Genomic DNA, 22,044 nt, shown 5'->3' with positions numbered 1-22,044 from the left:
TGAAAAGCACATCATAAATTTGTGAAAAGAGTGAAGAGCAAAAGAGATGTGGAATGCCACAGCACAAAGTAAAAACCTTTCACTTCTACACAGTGGAGTTCAAAGCTCACTAGCTCAAAAGCCAAATCACATTTCTTGGCAAGAGTCTTTCCATCTGTCTGTGCCTATCAAAAAAAAAAAACCACAATATGCTTTTCTCACAGTTTGAAATCCCCTATTATCTCATTTCCAGAAGTGCCAGGATTAAAATTAAGAATTTGACAGGTGAGATGAAAGAGCTCCTGGCAGAGGGCATACAACACCTCATGAACTCTGATCTGGAATATACTGCTTGGCCAGCATGAAAGGTCTTGAACCAGAGTGACCACTATCACAGTGTTGTTTTAGCATTTTTAAAACATAATGATTCACTATAAGAAATTTTCCTTTAACTTGAAAGGAACAATAAGGTCAATTGATTTATTTAAGTAGTATTTGGTAAGACCATTGATGCCCTAAATAGATGAATCAGTTGCTCTTGTCCACTCTGGAATAAAAGATGACAATTTGCTCTTAGCAGGAGGAAAGGCTATGAAGCACTTCCTAACAATATCGTAACTGAGCTACTTATAAACATAGATAAACAGCTAAATTTATTATTGTATTTATCTGCATTTTAAATAAAGTAGTTTTTAGAAAAAAAAAAAAAAAAAAAGAAGAAAGAAATATAACCTGTATTTTTTCAAGCCCAAATATACTTCAGGCTGGACTTAGAGTCAGGATTAAAAAAAAAAAAAAATGAAAAAAGCAACACAAAAAGCCCACATTAATTGTGTTAAAAAGGAAATCACAGCCAAGTCCTCACCAGCTGCAAACCCATAAATGGACACGGTGTATTTAGATCAGCTGAACCCTCCCCTCTTCAGGGTAACTACGACACTCACTTTGCATGGCCTGGTCTGCTCTTCTCCATTTTAAAACATGTTGGTTTGTTAACAGGAAATTAGAAAGAAGAAGCAACAGCCCAAGCCTTACCCATGTACGCTGCCCAGTGAAGAGCTCTTCTGTCCTTTTTGTCAAAAGCATTGATGTTTGCCCCCTTGGCTAAGAGCAAGTTCACCATCTAGAAGTAACAACAGCAAGTAAACCAACCCTGTTGATCACACTCAATAGTTTATTCATTGTTCATCATTTCATATTTATATTTCATATTCATCATTCTAGCAATAAAGTTAGGATCTGGAAATTATGCTTTTAAGCAACAAATTTGTGAATTACACAAATACTGTTCAAAGCTGAGAGCATTAGTGACAAGGACCGTTGACGGCCACAATTAACCAGGACAAGTTCTGTGTCCACAGATGGGGCTGAGAGCATGCAGGGCACTGCTACTCCAGTGTACTTCAAACTGAGCTTGGCAAACAACCTGGAAGAGAAATATTGCTCTTAGTTAAGCTTAGTTAAGCTTAGTTAAGCTCCAGCCTTCTGATCATCTTCGTGGCCCTCCTCTGGACCTGCTCCAACAGGTCCATGTCCTTCTTATGTTAGGGGCCCCAGAGCTGGACGCAGTACTCCAGGTGGGGTCTCACAAGAGCGGGGCAGAGGGGCAGAATCACCTCCCTCGACCATCAGTTATGCTTGTAAACAACTCACCTCAATGTGGCCATTCAGAGCAGCATGGTGCAATGCCGTCCGCCCCCCTCGGTCAGAGACATTGACGCTGCTCAGCATGGGGATGATGACTTCCGCACATTTCACTGCCTTGTTCGCTGCAGCCACGTGCAATGGTGTCTGCCAGTTCTTGTCCCGAGCGTTGACGTCAGCTGAGTGCTTAATCAATACTTGCACTGCTTCCTGCAACAGCAACACAGTTATATCCATAAACAAGCAGTCTGAATAAATTCAAGGCCCACGTTCTTGACAGCTTGGTCATATTACCTATGCATATTACTCATGCATACCAGACACGGCCAGGAGGAGGGAAAGAGAACTACATTCATCTAAACAAGCACCCAGGTTAGGGAAATCGTATTGTTGATTCAAGTGCCACCTTTTCTGTCATTTAGAGCAGTGTGTTCCCAATCAAAATGTCCCAATTTGATTTTTAGGACGTACAAAGCTGCCTACACCCAACCTGTTCAGTTGATTAACCTTCAGTACCTCAGTCATCATAACTGTGCTCTCGTTGAAGAAATGAATGTACTTATTTGAGCTCACTGTTACACAAATTATTTACAAAATGAAAAGCACGTCATTTTGGACAGTGAAATCATAGCAAATTGCTGTAAGTTTTATTTATAAACAGGAAAACGGAGAAAATAAAACAGAATATGTGAAAACACAATTTTAGCTTTGCAAAAACATGAGAATCACAGTCAAGGGTTGATGCTGGTGTCCCCAAATTAGCATTAGCATTCCTTCCCTCCCTGAGGGCTGAGCACAGGCCAAGAGTCTTCACTGCAACGTTCATTCTGTCAGCCTGAGACCAAACAACATCTTTTAAGGTTAATTTCATTGGTTAAAAGTGAATATTTCCCAGCGAGAAAATGTACTGTTCTCTCTTTAGAGACTGTCTCACTAGAGAATTCACAATCCATTCTTTTCTGCCTCTACTCATGCATCTGCCATTAAGCAAGTCAAATGAAAAAAAAAAAAAAGACTCTCTCAAAATTACATTTTGGTTCTTCTGCCTTTTTTTCCCCACAAACAAACAAAATACAAAGGAACCACTGGGACACAGTAGCCTTGTCTGCTAATTACAACTCACAGCTGGTAAGTGGGAGAGCCCTCATCCTACATAGTACCTTATTCTTTTTTACATAAACTGAAAATTTTTCTGGTAAGCCCAGCCAAAATTTTCTTAATGAATAATAAATATATACAGTGTGTTTAAATAGCCCTTTTGTATCTAGAATGGCCCAGGAGAGTGCCTGCAGTCTGTATCAACAGTACATCCATTACTAGGAGTTTTAGTTCTTTGTCCTCAACCGATCTCAGTAATTTCATTTTCTACAGCCACCTCACAAACTGTCCTCTAACGGATTGGTTCAGTTAGCGACATTGCGCCTCTTACAGCACCAATAATGATATATCACTGTTGATGTCTCAACAGGATTTTCTTTTTAAATTACAGGCTTACTATTTTAAAAGTCATTTAAATGTAATTCACTAGAGACCTACCCAGCTGGGACACGAAGTCAGCAGGAAAATTCATGCACTTTGCCTCTTAATGAAGGAAGGAAAAGTTAAAGGAGAATTTTTAAAAGTAAATAGTAAGGACTGAAAAGTCTAAGCTAAAATTATTTAGCCCTCTTAAAAGGAATTTACACGTTTTTGTTTACATCTGCAAATCTGCTGCTCTATCAGATTTGCAATCAAAATGTTAAAATCCTTACGGAGAAGTTTCAACTTTATCGTTTTTGAGAGCATGAGCTGTACCTTGTTACTAACGTAATTTCTACACATCCATGCAGTCCACAGCTATGGTGTAAACCTCTGTATTCAGTGTCTCTAGCTATCCCAACTTATCAAAGTGACATCTCTCTACTTTTTGAAACCGTATAAGGCTGAAAGCTGATGCATCTATTAACAATCCTGCACAGACACACCTGAGGGTTGTTGATTTGTAAATAAACATTTAAATCCCTAAAGCCCACTTGAAAAATCATTAAGACTTAAGTAAAAATGTGTTCATCTTTTAAACAATCTATAAAAGGGTGCAAGAAGACAGCTTCTGAATCCTGTGAAAGCTTCAGAATAAGAGATTGATAATAAAATTTAAAACACGTAGGTGATCATTCTAAAAGCAACTGTGCTCACAGGAACTTCAAAAACTATGCCGAGTCCTACTGGTCAACTTCTGGACAATGAATTCATCTCCTACTATCAACATGAACTATGAATTCACCTACTGCTATCTACTACTACCACTATCAGTTTCATCCTACTATATAGAAGCTGCACATTTGTCAGCTTGTGTAAAAAAGTAAAAGCAGCACTGGAAGAGCCTCAGAACGCTGAATCTTGTTTCAAAATTATTACCAAAAGTAGCAATTATCATATAAATAACAAAGAAAAAAGACCAGAAGAAAGCTATGCGTGTTTATAAAATACATAGTAGACCATGAAAAGGCATCAAAGGCCATCAAAAGTACCTTCCCCTGCTGCCTCCCTATCGCACCTGGGTACTCACTTTGAGGTACCAAAACTTCTGGCACAATGGAAGACAGTTTCTCATCGTGCAATTGGCCTTCAGCTTTCAAAGAGTTAAAGATGAGACACAAACCCACAGAAAGACATACATTTTCTGTTAGGACTGTCACTGACAATAAATATCATGTACTCTGACACATCCAAAAAAAGAAACCAAGCACACTGCAATTCCCGCATCAGAAAGATTGTGGCTGGTTTTTAAGGTTTAAGTCTGATCTTTGTTTTCCAACATGGCTTTTTGTATTTTGCCTCATTACAGCATTCATGCTCTATCAGATATTCCTTTCAGAGGGTTTCAGTGGATGCCAGCAGCTGGGAAGCTCAGCCAGCAGCCAAACAATGCCCGAGTTCAGAAGCGAGCCCAGGATTCCTGCCTCCAGGCTTGGCAAGTGCTGGGACTGTTACGGAGGTGATTCAAGTCCATCAATCTCTGGAAGACAGCCACACTCTGTCTCTTCTACAACCCCTCCCCTCATCCCCAGCAGCCAATTCGGTCTGCAGTTGGGCTCACTGTTAACTAAGTACCAGGAGGATAAAAGTATACAGGGAGGTCCAAAATGGAAAGCCAAGAATAATGGTGCAGTTGAAAATACAGTCATGCCTGAGCCGCATTCCTGACAGTTATTGCTGCTCCTTTTTGAGACAGCAATGGAAGAAGTACAACATGATGCCAGAAGATTTCCAGTTGTCAAGTAGAAGAAATATGGGCTAACCCTCCTTTATGCATGAATCAAATGCATTAACAGAAAACCTGACGGATGCCTTGAAATGCAATTAACCAAAACAAACTACGTGGTAATAACATGTTGGATCACATAGACATCCACTCCCTTCTGGCACACGCACAGCGTGCACATATCCATATGGATTTGTTCCTCTTCCTCTTTATCTCACCACTTGAAGATGATGTGGCCACAGTAAACTCTATCCCACTTCAGTTCTGGTCACCCACTCCAGCGGACGGTTGCTCAATATGGCTTGCTACAGTAATGTAAAGCACTCCACAAGGCATAAATCAACCACATTAAGGCTCAAAAGCAGCTACAATTAAATGTTGTATGCCTATGCTTTCCCTGTTTGCGTCACCGTGCTACATACTACAGCTCTCAATGGTTTGCTTTTTCCCCCCAGCATGTAGTTTACGTGCAAAAGCAGGGTAATCAAATCTTACTCACTTCACTTCTTGAAGCAACTGCTCGATGGAGAGGAGTCAGCCACATATTGTCCTTGGCATTAACACGAGCGCCTGCAAGTAAACAGCAGAGGTTACATCCATGCCTTGGGTGCGACACTGAAAACCTTGCCCAACTCTTTCCTAGTAACAAGAGCTGAGCCATATGTGGGACTCTCAGTGCTCCCCACGACTCTCCGGGCACCCCATTCACCTTGGAAATGCATTTCCAGATCCTGGAAAGACAGGAGCTGAAGTGTGGTTCAGGAAGAAAGGAACTGGACAGGTCAGACTATTATCAGGAATAGCTTTGTTAACAGCGCACAAAAGAAGCAAGACTGTTGTAGGGGATTACATATGCATGTATGTGTGCACATGTATGTCTATGAACATGGATTTTTTTTTTTAGATCAACTGATAGAGTTCGGGGGAAAAAAGCATAACCCTTTGCTCAGAGCACTGCTGCTGTCTTCAGACATAATGAAGGGAACGAGCCTGAACAACTGTCTGTCTCTTGTTTCCAGCTCCATCAGGCAGACCACTAAAAGATGTAACTGCTTCCCTGCTTCACAAATCTTGCTGGGATCAAGAAAACAGGACCGGGAAATGCTCAGGTTGAGAAGGAAGCTGGGCACTTACTACCTCAGCTTCTGCGGGTGTTATTCAGCAAACATCAGAAGAAGAGGGATGAAGGAGACTATGCCTTTGCTTTCTGTGCGGTTCAGCGTTAATGTGCACTTCGACAGACAGCTGCGCAAGAGGATGGGTTTGGGGTGGCTTGCCAGAATAAAGGATAAAGGAAGGGTATTTAACAACTACAGTGGTGCTGGCTGACTGCAGGCCAAAAAAAAAAAAAAAAAAAAAGGATCTGTACGTTTGTGTGATAAAACATCTGTTTGAAAGAAATATTAAAGCAATTCACTGACGTGATACCCCAGAAAGGAAATCTAGTCAAAAGGACTAGAGAAACTAATTAATTTTAAAAAGGGGCTTAACCTGAAAATGTTGTACCTCTCAGGTCTGCAGGTAGCGGCACTAGTCTGAGGAGACTAGCACATGCAGAAAAATTTTAGAGAAGCACAAGTGTCACGCACATAGCCTGGATGAGCCTCTGAACTTCATGAACAAAGGGATTCTTAAGCTTCATTTTGCACCATAACTTAAGTGCATACAAAAGCCTGTAATTAATAAATCACACTCTCTGAATCAGAAGTACTTTCCAAGAGCCGTTTCTCAGGAATATTAAGGTGCTTGCCTCTGAATCACAGTGATTACTGGGAATTGTGCTAGATAATCAGAGAAGAAACAAGTCCTTTCATATTTCCACAAGTTGGGATATAATTTTTTGACTGCAAGGAAAAGAAAGTCCCTTTCGTAACTGCAACAATTAGAGGCAATCCTCCGAACTCACCTCAGAACCTGGTACCTGGTGGTACAACCTGCCCTCCAGAAAAACACCCTTTAGAAAAGACAACAGCTTCAAAGGTTTTTCTAATGAACCTCTCTAAGCAAGGAAGCTGTTAGCTTCTTTTGTCTTCATGAGAAGGTCATTATGGTTGACACAGGTTAGTATCCTGCCCTCTGCCTATGCTGCCCGAGGCTCTAGAGACGTGTAAGGCAACAACCTCATCCACCATCAAGAAGCTGACAGACAGGACTCCAAGGCACCTTATGTTATACTGTTTTGGCCTGGTAGGGGTCATGGGGATGCAGATTGCCTAGATGAATTCCTAATGATTGCCACCAAACACCTCTCTCTGGGTTCAGAAATATACTTTGTATTTGCCTTGGCTTTTTGCCTTATGTTCTTAACTAAGGTTTCTTTTGGTTTATTTCTACCCATTCACTAACTCCTACAGGCAGATGGTTGCAAATCAGAAAGGCTTGTGTGTGGAGTAGCAAAGTGTGACAAACATCATTCCTCAGTATTCAACAACTCCAGTGGCATTGGTGAATACGAAGATGATTAGAAAACCTAGAGAAGTGTCTCCGTCAGGAGCTATTCATGCCTTTCACTGATACACTTAGCCTTTGAGAAACTGAAACAGTTGCCAAGAAAACAGCAAAAGAAAATAAGAAAAGCAAAACAATACCAGTATAAATAAAATAATACACAGCATGCTATCAGCCTTTTCTTCCTCAGCTGTTTTCCACGTCCCTTTACCTCTTTGTGTTTTGGAGCTTTTTATGTGAGAAAGTGAAATTGCTCTTACATACCTAATTCAATGCGTTGGCTGAATGTGTTTGTGATTTCTGTTTTTAAAGAGCTGCATAATTCAGCTGTTGCCTGTTACAGGAGCTGCTGTTGTCTATTTACTGAGGTACACGTTTTCTGAAGAGACATTTCAAAATGTTTCCCTCCATACTGCCCATTCCCTTCACCAAAATTCAGCTTTTAGGTTCCCAGCAGTTCCTTGCTGGCAATGGTTAATGACAATGAAAAAAATTCACCAGCACTCATGTGCTCCCTCAGGGACAAAAAATATCTACCATTTTAAGGGAGATCAAGCAGAGGCACCCACGGAGCAATGCTGATGTTTTCAAAGGTGTCCCCTGCATTTCACGAACTTGAGTTCCTGTGACAGCCCAGGGGACAGCTCTTTGAAAGCACTGAGTAACACTGGAATCCAACTCTAAAGACAAAGTGCTCTACAACATGCTAAGGCACCTAAAATGAGCTGTGTCCAAAAATCAGAAGCTTAAATTTTCAAGTTTTCATCTCTCAACACATCCTCAAAGTCACCCAGAAATTCAGTGTCCCTCTCTTCACTCTGGACCAAGTACCTTAATGCACTTCCTACAAGACCCCGTGAATTAATCTGTGTATTTATAAGGACAAAGAGGGCTGGTAACACACTCAAACTGGGGTGCATATGGTGTCCTTCATAGTACAATCTTCCTTGAAAAGATAAGCTGCTTTAAAGATTTCCCTTAACATCCTTTCAGACAGCCACAGCACCCACCCACCCCACAAAGTATGCACTTTAAAAAAAAAAAACAACCTTCAGAGAAAAGACCTTTCTCAGCCTCATCCTCTGCACTCTGCCCTCAGGAGGGCTCATACCCATGGGCCTGAAGGAAAGGCTTCGCTGTTGGATTTGCTCCGTGAGGCTGAAGTAGACAACATAACATATAATGTTACGGATAAAATAACAGAGAGGAAACTTTCTGTAATCCACTCTTCTTTAATATGGCTGTTTTGTAATCTTTGCCATCTTTCACTCTCAAATATTTCTGCCAAAAGAGGAAATAAATCTGAAATTGCCTCTGTTCTTTTGAGATCTGAAATAAACAACCCGATGCTGGCTTTCAGGAATAAAGTTAACATCTCTTTATCCTAACCAAAGTACAATTTTCCATCCAGCACATCTGCCAAATTCACAGGTCTCCAATAAATCTAGATTCTTCAGTCCAAGTCTCTGAAATTACGGATGGTCAACAGAGGAAGGACGCTCTACTCTTTAACCTATTAATGACACCATTAACGTGCACCTTTCCAACTCCTGCTCTGGGACACAGCAATGGACACACAAAAACAGAAGGAACGCCTCCCCCCAACACACAATACAAAGCAAAGATCAGGATGAATAAAACATAACAACAGAGCAGCACCACTTAATAGATGGAACTGGGACCCACAACATGAGCCACAACTGAAGAGTCTGGGAACACCTACATTGCAGAAACAGGAGGTTACGCAGGATCTCCTCAGAGGCAAGTCTGAGTTATGTGCTGGGGAGGGACACGGCCTGGGGATCCCACCAGGTGAGAGCACACAGGTCCTGGGTCACTCATGATGGAGAGAGGAGATAATCCTGGAACATCCTCTAAACTTTCACCCGAAAGGGATACTCCCAATCCCCAAGGACAGGAGTCTCAAAGCCATGGCAGAGAGAAGGCTGCCTCTCCAACCCACCTATTCTTTAGGCTGCCATAAAAGAGGAAGCCCTGAATGTGTGTCCAGGTTACACAGCGCCTTCCCCTGCTGCCTACACAACAAGGATGGCCCAGAACCTGCTGCGCATGTGACAGTCTCGCTTCCAAATCTGTGTGGCACAGCTTACCAGGAACCCTTCCAAAGCATGCTGGGCTTTGTCCTTTTCCTCAGCTATTGTGCAATTTATGAAGGATGGATGTCAATATTGCATGCACACCCCAGTGCGTAAACTTCTTGCCAAGTAGTTCAGAGTCTTCTGAAATAGTAAGGGATGATAATATTGCCAAGATCGCAAGCTCCTGGGTGGAGAACAAGGGGTAAGGGACTGAGCGCAAGCATTATGCCTTCGGGCACCAGCTCAAAGCCCAGGAGGGGGAGAGGCACCAGAACAAACGAGAATGGAGCTTGTATTTGCCCAGACAGTTCTTCTTGCACATCCATGACTGTATCATGTTACAGAGCTTCATTTGCGTGAGATGGTTACCCTGGTCCTTCTCCTTCTTGATGGAAAGCAGGTGAAGGAGAAGTGGTCAAAGCTCCATGCTTTCATGTAGCCTAGAAAAACAAAACCACATGGCACATTGCCCCAGTTTGAACCGTATGATTATGGAACAGACCTTTGAGCTGGTGTAAATGTACCTAGCTCTGACATTTAATGGGCTGGGGTGATTCATACTAGTTGAGGGATCTGGCAACTCTCTCTCTTGTATCAATTCCAAACAGACTCCATTTCAGTGGCTACCTAGAAAGCCATTTCTGGTCTGTCTCCAACCACTTGGGCAGAAGTTTTATACATTAGACGCTACATTTATTTGTGCTGCCACCAGTTCATGGCCCACGGATCTCAAAATGTGCATATCTAATTTAATTTCTTTCCTGAGCCCTGTACAAAATCCAATGGGTTGCTACTCCTCCTAGCTTCTACTCATTCTGAGAATATTATCGTTTGACGCCAAGAGCAAGCAGTTTTGTGCCTTCTCTCTGTGAAAACACCCTCTCATTTAAGCCAGACAACAAAGGTTTTCTGCTTAGGTAACTGAATTTTATGACCAGATTAATCTTTTATGAAACACTTTTACTAATACAGTTTACTGAATGAAGAGGTGAAGCAAAAGGGAAGATGCTGCTGCTGTCTTTGGAGCCTAGTTCACAGAGAGATCACAATAACAAAGAGGTGTTTATAATAACTCATAAATCTGCTCCTCCAAACCTCATAAAACTCCAGACCTGCTCTTGGATACAAGTACTGATGCTTACCACAAGTAATGATACTTCAGAGATTAAAGGACAATGGATAGGTAGAACATGCAACACAAGATTAATTTTGACTCATGCTGAGCTAGTTGGGAAAGATCTACACAGTTCCTGCAGAATGAATCCCAGCACAGTCCCACTGACACAAAGTCCAATTTTTAAAAGCCCACATTATATGTTTTTCACAATCACTTGGATATATAACCCCCCCCACCCGAGATATATCACCTCCACTTTATGCTGTTGCCCAGACAAACACTATAGCCCGTGGATGACATTTTGGCAGTGAGGTGCTGGAACTAAGCATCCCAGAAGAACACTAGGAAGCCTCCTTCCCTCATTAGGAACATGACAGAAAACAAGAACATTCACCAAGACATTTCTTGATGATGCCAGGATTCAGGGGAGAAACGGGCAGAACAGCTTCACCTTTCTCTTTATGTGGATATTGTCTGTGTTGTTACTTGAAAAACTTGAAAAAAGTCATTGCTCCTGCAATCTTCTCACACCACAATGGAACAACAGTATGTGACAAACAACACACACAGCAAAAACACATGCACAGATGAAGTTTATTAACTCTTATCTCCCATTGAAGAAAAGCATGTTTGCATTTAGCATACTGAAAACCCACCCAAGCATAACCTGTCAGCAGAGGAATATTCATTTATATCGTTTTGCTGGCACCAGGGTTAGAGCAGAAAGATCTGATGTATGACGTATGTCCAACCAGTTACACTCATTAAGCAATTAGACAACTCAAAATGCCCCCAAAAACGTACAGAGGAAATGCATAGCTACAGCAAACTGAATTCTCATTTTCTGCCTTCTCCAGGGGTGGTTAGGCTGGTAATCCAAAGAAATATGTTTGTGTGGTCTGCATGTGCCAATTAGCAGCCTGATCTAACTTTGAAATTGGCTGGTGGTCTAAGCAGGGGGCTGGATCATGTAGCCTCTAGAAATCCCTTCTAGCCTGAATTATTCTAGGATTCAAGGTTGGAAATTAGAAGGTGCCTCACAATCACAGGATCGATAGTTCTGAAATAACTTTCTAAAAAAAGGTGCAACTCGTTTGAAGAGGCAATCTAATAATTTGTGAAACCAATCACATAGCAAGGTTGCTTGTAAAGTGTCAGACGTTTGTACCATAAGTTTCCTTTCAATCCCACATTCTTAAACCACCATAAGCTTTTTACCCTTAGAGTTCTCCAGTTTAGAAAAACACTGCCTTTGAAATCTGCAAGCACATCCAGGAGTTTGCTGTGAATTATGTGTACTTCTTGAGAGACATCTGTTTTACGCTTTGTTCTGACATATTTTGATCATGTTTTTTGTCACTACAACAGTTTGGAAATATTTTTTTATTTTTTTTCACAGCGCTTCTGAAAAGGTAGGTTAGCATTATATTCCTGCTCTGAGCTGGGACAAAAAAAATCCAGGGAAAGTTAAATTAGCAGAGTCGGCATGAGGGATTAAAATGGCTCTTAGTCCAATGTTAAGACTGTACTTCACTCTTTATGTCACACCCACACACAATAAATAGAGGTATTTTGAGCACCTATGGCCAAACATCTGTCAGGCTCTGTGTATACGCATATGAACGGTTGCTTTTGTTCATGATTTCTCATGCTAAGACATTTGATGACAATGTACAGGATGAGCTTTTTGGCAATGCCCCAACAAAGCATTTGAACTAATATACAAAGAGATTTACGCTTTTTAAGGGAGAATGTAAGCATTTACAAATAGTGTTTCATATACTTTGGTTTTGACTAAAGTATCTTTAGATAGGGTACAAGTATAAAACATATATTGTGTGTGCACACATACAAATGTACATACCTTTCTACCCTAAGAACGTCAAATGTTTAGATTCACTTTTTTTTAAATAAATTTCTAATTTTTTAGGGACTAATGACAAAAAGAGCATACTTTTCAAAAATATATTTGTTAGTATAGATCAGTTCCAAAAAACACCAGTTGTTCTACCTCTGATTTGCAAGTTCGTGGGTTTACATTTGTTTAGATACACCCTACTGCACAGTTTCTATTCTCCAAATCAAATTCCTGACTCTTAGAATCATGTTTCTAATGTAAATACCACTTACAATTAATTCAAACTAATTTGTAACTTTTTTGCTATTATTCCATAATTATTTTTGTTTAACAGGAATTCTTGGCTTGTACTCCAGGATGTAAGCCCACATTTCAAATACGTACTTCAGCAAATTCCTGAATCCACAAATATTGTCAAGTTTGAATGCTTTAGAATTTTTTGCTTTATTTATTAATTCCACTCAGTCACTGTGCCTGTTTTATAATGGTATCACCAAATTTAAATATATTTTCTAAGCTTGCAACAACTGCAACCAGCTCTATGAAACTCAGAAATAGGCACTGCCCAAAGCTCACTCATATATGCTTTGCTGGGTATTCCTTGTAGCTTTGAAATTAGCTAATTTACCAGTTAATAACAGTGAGGAACACTACCTTACCTGACAAAATGAGCAGCTCAATGATGTCTGCATCCCCCAGGAAAGATGCAACGTGAAGAGGAGTTCGTTTCTCGGCATCCTACAAAACCATAGATTGTCCAGTTATAAAACACAGACAATAACTGCAAGCGTTAGTGTTAAAGAGCAATGGATTTGTACATAGTGTTTACTTTCCTATGTGTATTTCTGTTTATAATTAGAAATGCAAACTCAACCAGTGAAAGAACAAAATTCAAGCTCTGAACACCACACTTCCTCCCAATAATCCTTAATTTTTTTATCACTTGGTTCCACCAGACCTTGCAGAGACCCTGTCTTTACTCTGAAATCCTGTTTACAGGTGGATCAAATAAAAACTAAAATGAGGAAAGACATCACTCTTGGGTCTCTTTCGGAAATATTTTCTTCTCTAAGTATTGCAGATACTTATATAATTCAGATGCTTCAGTTTGCATCAACAATATAACACCAGCCTCTTCTCCAGAATGAGGCTGATGTTATATCAGCTGGTGAACAGTTTGGAAACACACACAAGGACAAGACGCAATCCTCTTGGTCTACAAAGGCTCTTGTACACCATTTAGCCTGGTTGTGTACAGCAGCCCAAAATGGGCTTGTACACTTTGACTGACCTTTAAACAAGAAAATAGAAAATATTACCAGTCAGGTCTGTGTCTTCAAACATAGAAGAATTGCTACTAATTTAATGATATATGCAACTTCTGAAATAAATCTACTTTCATTAGATTTCTGTAATTTTCAGCCTTAGGGAGTTACATTTCCAAGATGGAAACTTCAAGGGGTGTAAATACAATGCTTACCAAAATACCTTGCTTTTATTGCTTTATTCAGATGATTCCAGAACACAGGCCTTTAAAAGAAACTGCTAAACATTATAATACAGGCAACAAAAATCACAAGAACCGCTAATACTGCTAATCATACTAGTCAACCCCTGTTTCCAATCCTAAACGTGTTTCATTTCGGTTTCTTAACCACTAATACAAAAAAAAGTTCTAAGAGACTTATCAATCAAACTTATCAAATTGCAACCTACCAGCATTAAATACTGTAAGCTGGTAACAGATTCAACACCTCCTGCAAATTATACCAACACAGAAACCCTACCAGTATTTACTCTCTCCCTGAAACATATCTCTGAGCCTGTCAAGTAAAATATCACTTTTAACATGCCCAAGAGGTCATCAACCGCAAGCTATTTTGGACCATCTTCAAGGTATGTTATAAATGTGGACAAATCAGTGCAGTGGAACCATTTGTCACGTGAATGCTGAAGATTGTTTTCCAGCACTAAGAGGCACAGAGCCACTGGTCACTAGAAAAAGTTATGTTTAATTTTTATATTTGTATGTCTTTTCAAACATACATGATGTATGCAGTCCTCGAATTCTGCTGGCGCGGGTTTTGATCTTATATATTGGGCACGCACATAAAACACTCAAAAGACAGATTATGTGGCACCCTGGTTGTCACAGGTCAGAGGGAAAAATATCTTATAGAACTTCCCCTCCTCATACGGTAGGCAAATTAAAACAATAGTAAACAGTGTGTGTCCAGCAGTGTCTGCTCAGGAACCAAAATCACAAGCGGGATTCTCTCATACACTCAGTTCCTAAAATATAATCTGCCACAGACTAGCTTTTGCAGGCTACGTGAGTGCATACGAGACCTTTCGTAAGTACTGTTTCATATCACCTATGCTAAGGCTATTCATGGCCAAAAAAAACGCTAAAACTAATCGAACATTTGTACAAAAATAGAATTGGCTTTATTTATCTTTTTTAGCTTGTTCATTTTAATGCATGAATCTCTCTTTAGCACAATGTAGTATTTGTAATAGCTGTCGTACCTGTCAGTGATAAATTTTGTGGCAGCTTCTTGCAACACAGCCAAGTTTGGCAACAGAACAGAGTAGTTTGAGGTTGAATACTAATGATACATGACCAACAGTTTTTCTGTATCAAGGAACCAAGACTATTCAGTGCTTTATCGATTATAAGCAATATTTTATACTGAACTAAAAATCTGATGGAAATTTGACAATTGAGGGAGGAAAGAACATGAGACTTAAAAGTAGAATTATTATCCTTCTGTAACAGGAATAACTCTATGAAAGTACTCTCAACTTTCACTTTTAAATTCAATGCAAAATCCTATCAAACTAAGGGAGAACCAAGCCTTCAAAGAAAGATGGCTTTAGTCACACAGCTGAATTCAAACTTAATTTCTCCATGAGGAAAAAACCCTAACATTTCCCCATTTATCACAGCCAGGCACAAATCGGAGTTCACCCTCGCATGAACTAGCCGACGACAAAACCTAATGTGCGGTATAGAAAATTAAAAACACACGAAAGAGCCCTCCAGGCAACATTTTCAGGAGTTTGGCGGGGAGACGTCCGCACACAACGCCTGCAGCTGAGAGTGCAGTTGAGCAGCTCAACGGAGGAACATCCCCGAGTTCCTGTTTATGCCAACACCGAAACAGGGAAACCGGGGCACCCAACCACACTCCTTGCCTCCTCCTTAAAGATGTGTGCCGCTTCAACATAACTTAAATAGCTCACTGGCTTTGCCTTTGGCCCATGCACTAACTAACGTCTATTCAGCTACAGATGTCCTTGTGGCATGACGGTAGTAGAAGCTATACAAATAAGTAGATTAATTACAACCTAAAAACTGAAGGCTACCAACAGAGACGAATAAAAAGAAAACTTGTCATTTCAGGGAAAAGCCTGGCAGTATCCCAAACCTGAACATACATTATCAAGGCAAGGAAAGGAGGTGGGGGGAAGAAATGACAACAGGATTACAAATAGCATTAAGGCAAATAATCAGACCTGCTTCAAGTGCAGTTCTCAGAGGAACAAAAGGTCAGTAAGAGACAGTAGATAAGCTAAACAATGGCTAGAAAATCATGCTGAGATGAGATAAACACTCTCTCCCCAAAACTGTATTAGTGATTTATATTATTTCACCGAAAAGACGACGCTGCATGTTAACATTATCTGTACACATTTTTTTAAAAAAAGTACAGACAAAGGAAATTAAGAATTTCACAAATAGGCAATCGAGAATAGAAGGCCTCAGCAAGAAAAACACTCAACACGTGCTTAAACTGTTCAAGTGATCACAGTGACACTGATAAGGCCCTTCACAGGCTTAAAGTTAGGCTAGTCCTTAAGTGCTTTATTGGATCAGAGCCTTAGAGTACATGAAGATTAGCCGAACAGTGGCTGGGATGAATCATATCAACATACGTAAAATATTCAGGCACATTATGAAAAAGGACAACAATTTCTTCTCAGCACAGCCTACACCTCAAAGGAGATAATGCATTTGGACTTTTATATCAACTGCAGCTGTTCAGATCAGAAGATGTTTGGGACAGATTTATTTGCTATTAAAATTTAAGTGCAACTGCTACAGAAAACGAGTGTCTGTATCCTCTTTTGCCACCAACCTGCCTGAGCAGCACACAGGAATAGTTCAGCACAGAAGGAGTTAATGCACCACAGAAACCAGGTTACTGAAACTTCATTGGTAAGAAGTGTCTGGATTCCCACCAGCTTCAAGCAGCCATCGATTTGCCTGGGGGGCAGAATAAACTAAACTATATTAGAGACACATGAATGACTACAACTTCCATTGACAGAAGTCTAACCAAAACAATAACCTCCTGCTCATTCACTCCAATTACTGTTGTTACATCTGAGTACACCTTATTTAAATAGCACAAAGTAGCTGGTACCATTAAAAAAACCCCAAGCATTCAGATACAACTTGACTTCAGGAAAATTAAATATTGGGAACTGGTTAGGAACTACTGAAGAGGCTAAAAGCAAATGAGCAGCTACTTCTTGGGCTATTTACAACCGTTCAAAGCCAAAAGCTGATGCTGTACAAAGAAAAATTCTGTCGCTTCAGGATTTCCTCCATCTCACAGATTCTTTTATTAAAGCCTGTAATTCACAAAGCAAATTGAAATGCATAACTGTGAGCACCAGCTGGGAGGTGAAAGTCAAGCTGTGTAACTTACGCCTGGTGATCTTTCTTCTGCTACAGCCAAGCACAGAAATTCCCATCTGAAAATGCAGATCCTGGTTCTAGCACCTCTCATCCCCACAGTCTTCAGTTTAGCCTCAAAAATAAAGATTTTTGTGGACTGAGTCTTCAACTGCCAAGTGCCCATGAGGTGGAAGAGGCAAATACTTTGATCTTCTAGAGATAAGAATTATCTTCCCTCTCCCCTCCATGTAATACTATCCTTCCATAAGGCTGACAGTAGCTTTCATGCGAGAAAAAGATAATTTCTAAAATTAATTACTAATCCTAGATTGAGACTGTAGAAACCATTATCCTAATTAATGGAAATATTTTGATATTTATAGCAGTGAGTTTCCAACACAAGGTTCAAAAGATAGACTTAAATAACTCCTCCATTTTTATAAATGCAATATTGGCTGAGGGGGAGGCGGTGTGATGGCATGGGAGCATATATGACTCATGAGTTCATGGGGAAAGCAGATTTAGAAAATTCAGGTATTTCGGGCTGATGTTGCTGCCTTTAAAGAAAATAAAGCAGCTACAGCCAAACCCTGCCATGAGCTTTTAATGGCCTATACATCCTTAACTGTCTCAAACTTTGAGAACACCGATAACATGAGTCATCACCACAGATATAACTTAGTACCCACTAGTGTACTAGCATGCTGCACAAAGCAACTCAGAATATTTCAGACTCTCAGTAAACTCCAGCAGAATCTTCTTCACAGTTCAGACATCTTCTTTATAAAATATAAAAAATTATATTTACTTTCTTAAATAAAAAAATATTCTAAATAAAAGTTATGCTGGTTACCTTGCATCACAAAAATCAATGCAACTTCATATTCAATTTCCTTACATAACTGAGAATTATTCATAATTTCCTTCTGTAGGAAAAAAAATATTCTCTATCACTTCCTACTTAAATTAACAGCGTATCAAACAGCACTACTAGAAGCTAAATATTCACTGAAAACAGCTATTACCTAGCACCAAACTGTCATACTGCGTCAAAGCAGAAGCCTTCCAAAGTTCTCGACTAAATCCTCCAGACTTTCCAGCACAGCAGAACTACATCTAGAAGAGAAGCATTTACTTCCAGGATAGCTTTATTCTCCTGCAAGACTTCACAGTGCCAAAAAGAAAATCATCATTCCTTGGACGAGAGCAGAGATGAAGGTCTGGTTCCCAAGATCACTGAAATACCACATTACAGCCCCTCTTCGTCCCAAGTCAAACATGTTGCTCCAAACCGAACAACAAGCTGTTTTTCACATTAGCTATCCCAAGCATGCAAAGCCTTTCAGACTCACAATCCTAAACGTGTGCGCACTTGTATCCTCAAGTACTCATACTACTGCAAAAAGCATGTTTAGCAATATTACAGAAATATATGTAACTTTTGTGTGTGTGTAAAGACCTGGATAAAGCCTGAATCCTCCTAACAAAGGCAGTCCTGCAAATCTGTGCCTTACCAAGTAGGATAATGAGAAAAAGAAGTAATAAACAGCACATACACCCATGTCTCTCCGTAAGGACTTCCTTCTCGCCCTCCTTGTTCTGTAATAAACCACACTGTAAACACACGGTCCTGCATGTAAGTCTTTGCAATCTCTGCTGGTGCCACTGCCCCTTCTTCTGCAGACTTGCTCGAAACAGGAAGGCGATGCCCAGGGTCACTACACCTTAACATGGCTCCAGCCCATGGCCAGCCTGGCCCATCAGGAGCCACTGCAGCTCACCTAGATCTGCTGGTTCTGCAGCTCTGCTTTTATGAAAACAAGCCAAATTCAGCGAAACCATTACCTTCTAACCTACCTCGTTTTGGAGAAAGTGTGGGGGGGGAGCATTTGCACAAGCAGCTCTAGACACCGATGAACAGTGAGAAGCAGCAGCTTTTCAAGCTGGCATAGCGCTGAGCAAAGAGGCTACGTGGATCAAACCCAGAACGCCGTATATCACCAACCGTGCCCCAACAGTGGAAACAGAAGCAACTAAGTTTTGGGAAAGCAGATACTGCCTTCAACACTCCCACTGCTGGGGTGAGGGGGTATATTATTTACTTTCCCAAAAATATGAATGCAATACAAGATTTTCTGGGAACATCAAAGTTTTCCATGTATTTTGGTTTTTAGGGTTTTATCCAAGACAAAACGCGGGATTAGGGGATAAGGAGTAAAAATGGAGGGAAAGAAATGTCTGGTTTGGCTTGCAAACATCTCATCAGTTATGGGGAAGAATACTGGAAGGGGTTTTGCCTTTTTTGTTTGACTTTGAATATTTTAAAGGGAAACTAAACTCTAAGACTGAGATGAAAATGGAAATTTTACAGGAAGGATTTTGGTTTAGTAGAAAATCATGACATCGTACATAAAAACTGGACTCTGCAGATGCAGGATACTGTAGAGCTGCATGTATCACAAATCCCAGCTAACCAGAGCTTACCAATGGATCCAGAACAATCCCTAGATTCTGGGGGTCATTCTCTCACACTCTTCCCAAAGCAAAAATATCCCCCAAAAAATTCCTACCTACACACACATAGCACAATGACCCTGATATTTCTAAATGTACCAAACAGCAAGTGCAGAGGATGTCTACCTGAAGCTAATCTGGTGGTGTGGGTGGTCCTACCCAATATCCCAAATGCCCTGGGAAAACAGGCTGCTAAACACTGCCCACAGGCAGACCACATTTCCCACAGAAATAGTGCATATTCAGTACTCAGTGGTAGGGAATCGCTCACCGCCAGCCAAGGATAACACTGGCCATGCCCTCAGGGGGCAAAACTAGCACCATGTTCCCCCAGAGCATAGTTAGGAACTGGAGAGGTCAAAGTGACCATTAGGGTGGCAGAATGAACTACGAGCGCACTTCTAAGCGAAACAGTTACAGCTTTCACTCTGCTGCAAAATAAAAGTCACAATTATAGCAGCATCCAGAACGTAGCTATTTCCATCAACTTACACTTCCCGGTTTGCAAAGATACTAATTATTTTACCAGACAAAAAAAAAAAAAAAAGTAACCTTCTAAACTTCTGATTTGCTCTAAATTCTTTCCTCTGAGATTAATGTTCTCCTAGAAAGTATGCATATACATCCCTAACTTTGCATAGTTTCTCCACGTGCTTTTTCCTTCTGCCTTCCAAATACCTCTCCTGCTGCAGATTCCAAAAAACAATTTGTAAAACTTCAGAAATCCCCAAAGCTTGCTGAAAAAAGTTTTATTTCCCTGTACTACCTGTATTTGAACTATTCCAATATTAACACAGCAAACCAAAACAATCAACAAAGTACAAATTGCTGCCAGACTGTCAGAGTTTCCTCTCACGTGAGCAACAAAGCACTAGACAAACACTAACATGGAAGTAATTAAAAACACCCTTAAAATAGAAAGGTAAGCACACAGTGCAAATTTCCAGCTCACAGCACAAAGGGGGAAAATGCTATCTTTTGATCCCTCTTTAGTGATATTTAAATATTTGGCACTTGTCTGCAATCACTGTCCAGAACACAATCTTCAGAATTCATGTTGACCAGTGTTTCTCTAATTACTCCAAAGAACAGTTTTATTTTCACTCCTGAAAAAAATAGCTGTTCAGCCAAAGCATTCTTGGGAGGACTTTTAGCATCTTAAACAGGATTCTGGGCAAGACCATTCAAGTTCAGTGACTTTTCCTATTAAGTACTATGGTTATCAGCTATGAAATACATAGTCTTCATTTAATATCGCACCTGACAGTTCAGAGCATCTCTCTAGCAACCATCACTACCACACTTGCAGCCAAAGGATATAAAAACATTTGAGAAACCTACAATAACCTTGTACAGGAAATGCTGGTTTGAAAAATCATCATGAAATACAGAGGAAATTTTAGGACTATTGTGTTCATTTAGGCTGAGGGGGTTTTTGCTTGGTTGGTTTTGATCTTTTTCTTTGTTTTTTTAAGACCATCAGGGAAAACAAATAAGGAGGAAACTCAAGGGAGATGGTATTTTAAGGAAACACTTTCAGGAACTTATTTCAAGAAAACAACCAGGTACTGATAATCACAGGGAAAGCCTAGCATCAAGGTCTTCTTTGATCAGATTCCCCATTTAAAACAGCAGCAAGACTTTCCTTCCACTTGACAGCAAACGGAGTGGAGCTCCAGTTAACCAGATCTGTAGGATCACTTCCCCAGTTCCTTTCTGCAGCTCTGAACCAGATGGCTGGACCCCACCGCCTGCAGAAGCTGCAGCGCCAAGACTACACCAGACAAACTGCTGGAGTTAGCTATGAATAAACTGATGGCTTTATGTCAGAGAAAGATATGAAGAAAAGGAAGGTTGATTCAAAACTCCAGGAAACACCTGGAAATCACCATTCTGCTTCTGATTTGTATTCTGACCACTTTCAGAGGCCACAGATTGTAGTCCGGACCGGCAGGGTTCATTTCTAGCAATATGGATTTAAGCTAAAATCAAAGAGGGGAAAAAAAACCAAAACAACTTCTGCAAAAAGACTAAGTTTAAATTGAGATTCTTTTTTCACTGCCAAAATACTTAACTACTACTTGCTTACAGCTGCTTACCATTGTTCTGGCTAGACTAAGCCAATCTGCAGAACAGCAATTCCTCTGTGGGCAAATCGTGGCCAAGCTGCTGCTTCCTTACCCTCACTGCGAGACACATAGTGAAGCTTTATTTCAAGTACAGTCAAATGCTGAATAAGAGCTCCTGATCTGCAAAGACTCTTCATAAAAGGAAACTCTACAGAGAGTAAAAATATTCAGCTTTCAGCTGTTTTCATTCATTTTCTCAGTAAGAGAGAAAACAATGTCCCTGAATGACCTGCACATTTGGAATAATTACCATACACTTAGAAAATTTAAGGTCACCTGCTGGAGATAATTATATTTCAGGCTACTAATTAGGATTCCACTGAAG

At 40.3% G+C, this 22,044-nt stretch overlaps 1 protein-coding gene across 1 annotated transcript in view; it reads right to left on the bottom strand.

Moving 5' to 3' along the window:
• ANKRD44 (ankyrin repeat domain 44) overlaps positions 1-22,044 on the bottom strand; it is a gene marked incomplete at both ends in the record, with an annotated part of 75,140 nt that overhangs the window by 52,923 nt on the left and 173 nt on the right. Inside the window, 4 exons of the mRNA XM_082483737.1 lie at positions 1,015-1,102; positions 1,633-1,833; positions 5,367-5,437; positions 13,049-13,127. Coding sequence (XP_082339863.1) covers positions 1,015-1,102; positions 1,633-1,833; positions 5,367-5,437; positions 13,049-13,127 — 439 coding nt within the window. The remainder of the gene's footprint in view (positions 1-1,014; positions 1,103-1,632; positions 1,834-5,366; positions 5,438-13,048; positions 13,128-22,044) is intronic.

The sequence above is a fragment of the Vanellus vanellus genome (assembly GCF_965231255.1).
Source record: "Vanellus vanellus genome assembly, chromosome: 5".
Taxonomy (NCBI): Eukaryota; Metazoa; Chordata; class Aves; order Charadriiformes; family Charadriidae; genus Vanellus; species Vanellus vanellus.
Note: the sequence above shows the minus strand (reverse complement) of the source record. Positions and strands in the feature narration are given on the sequence as shown.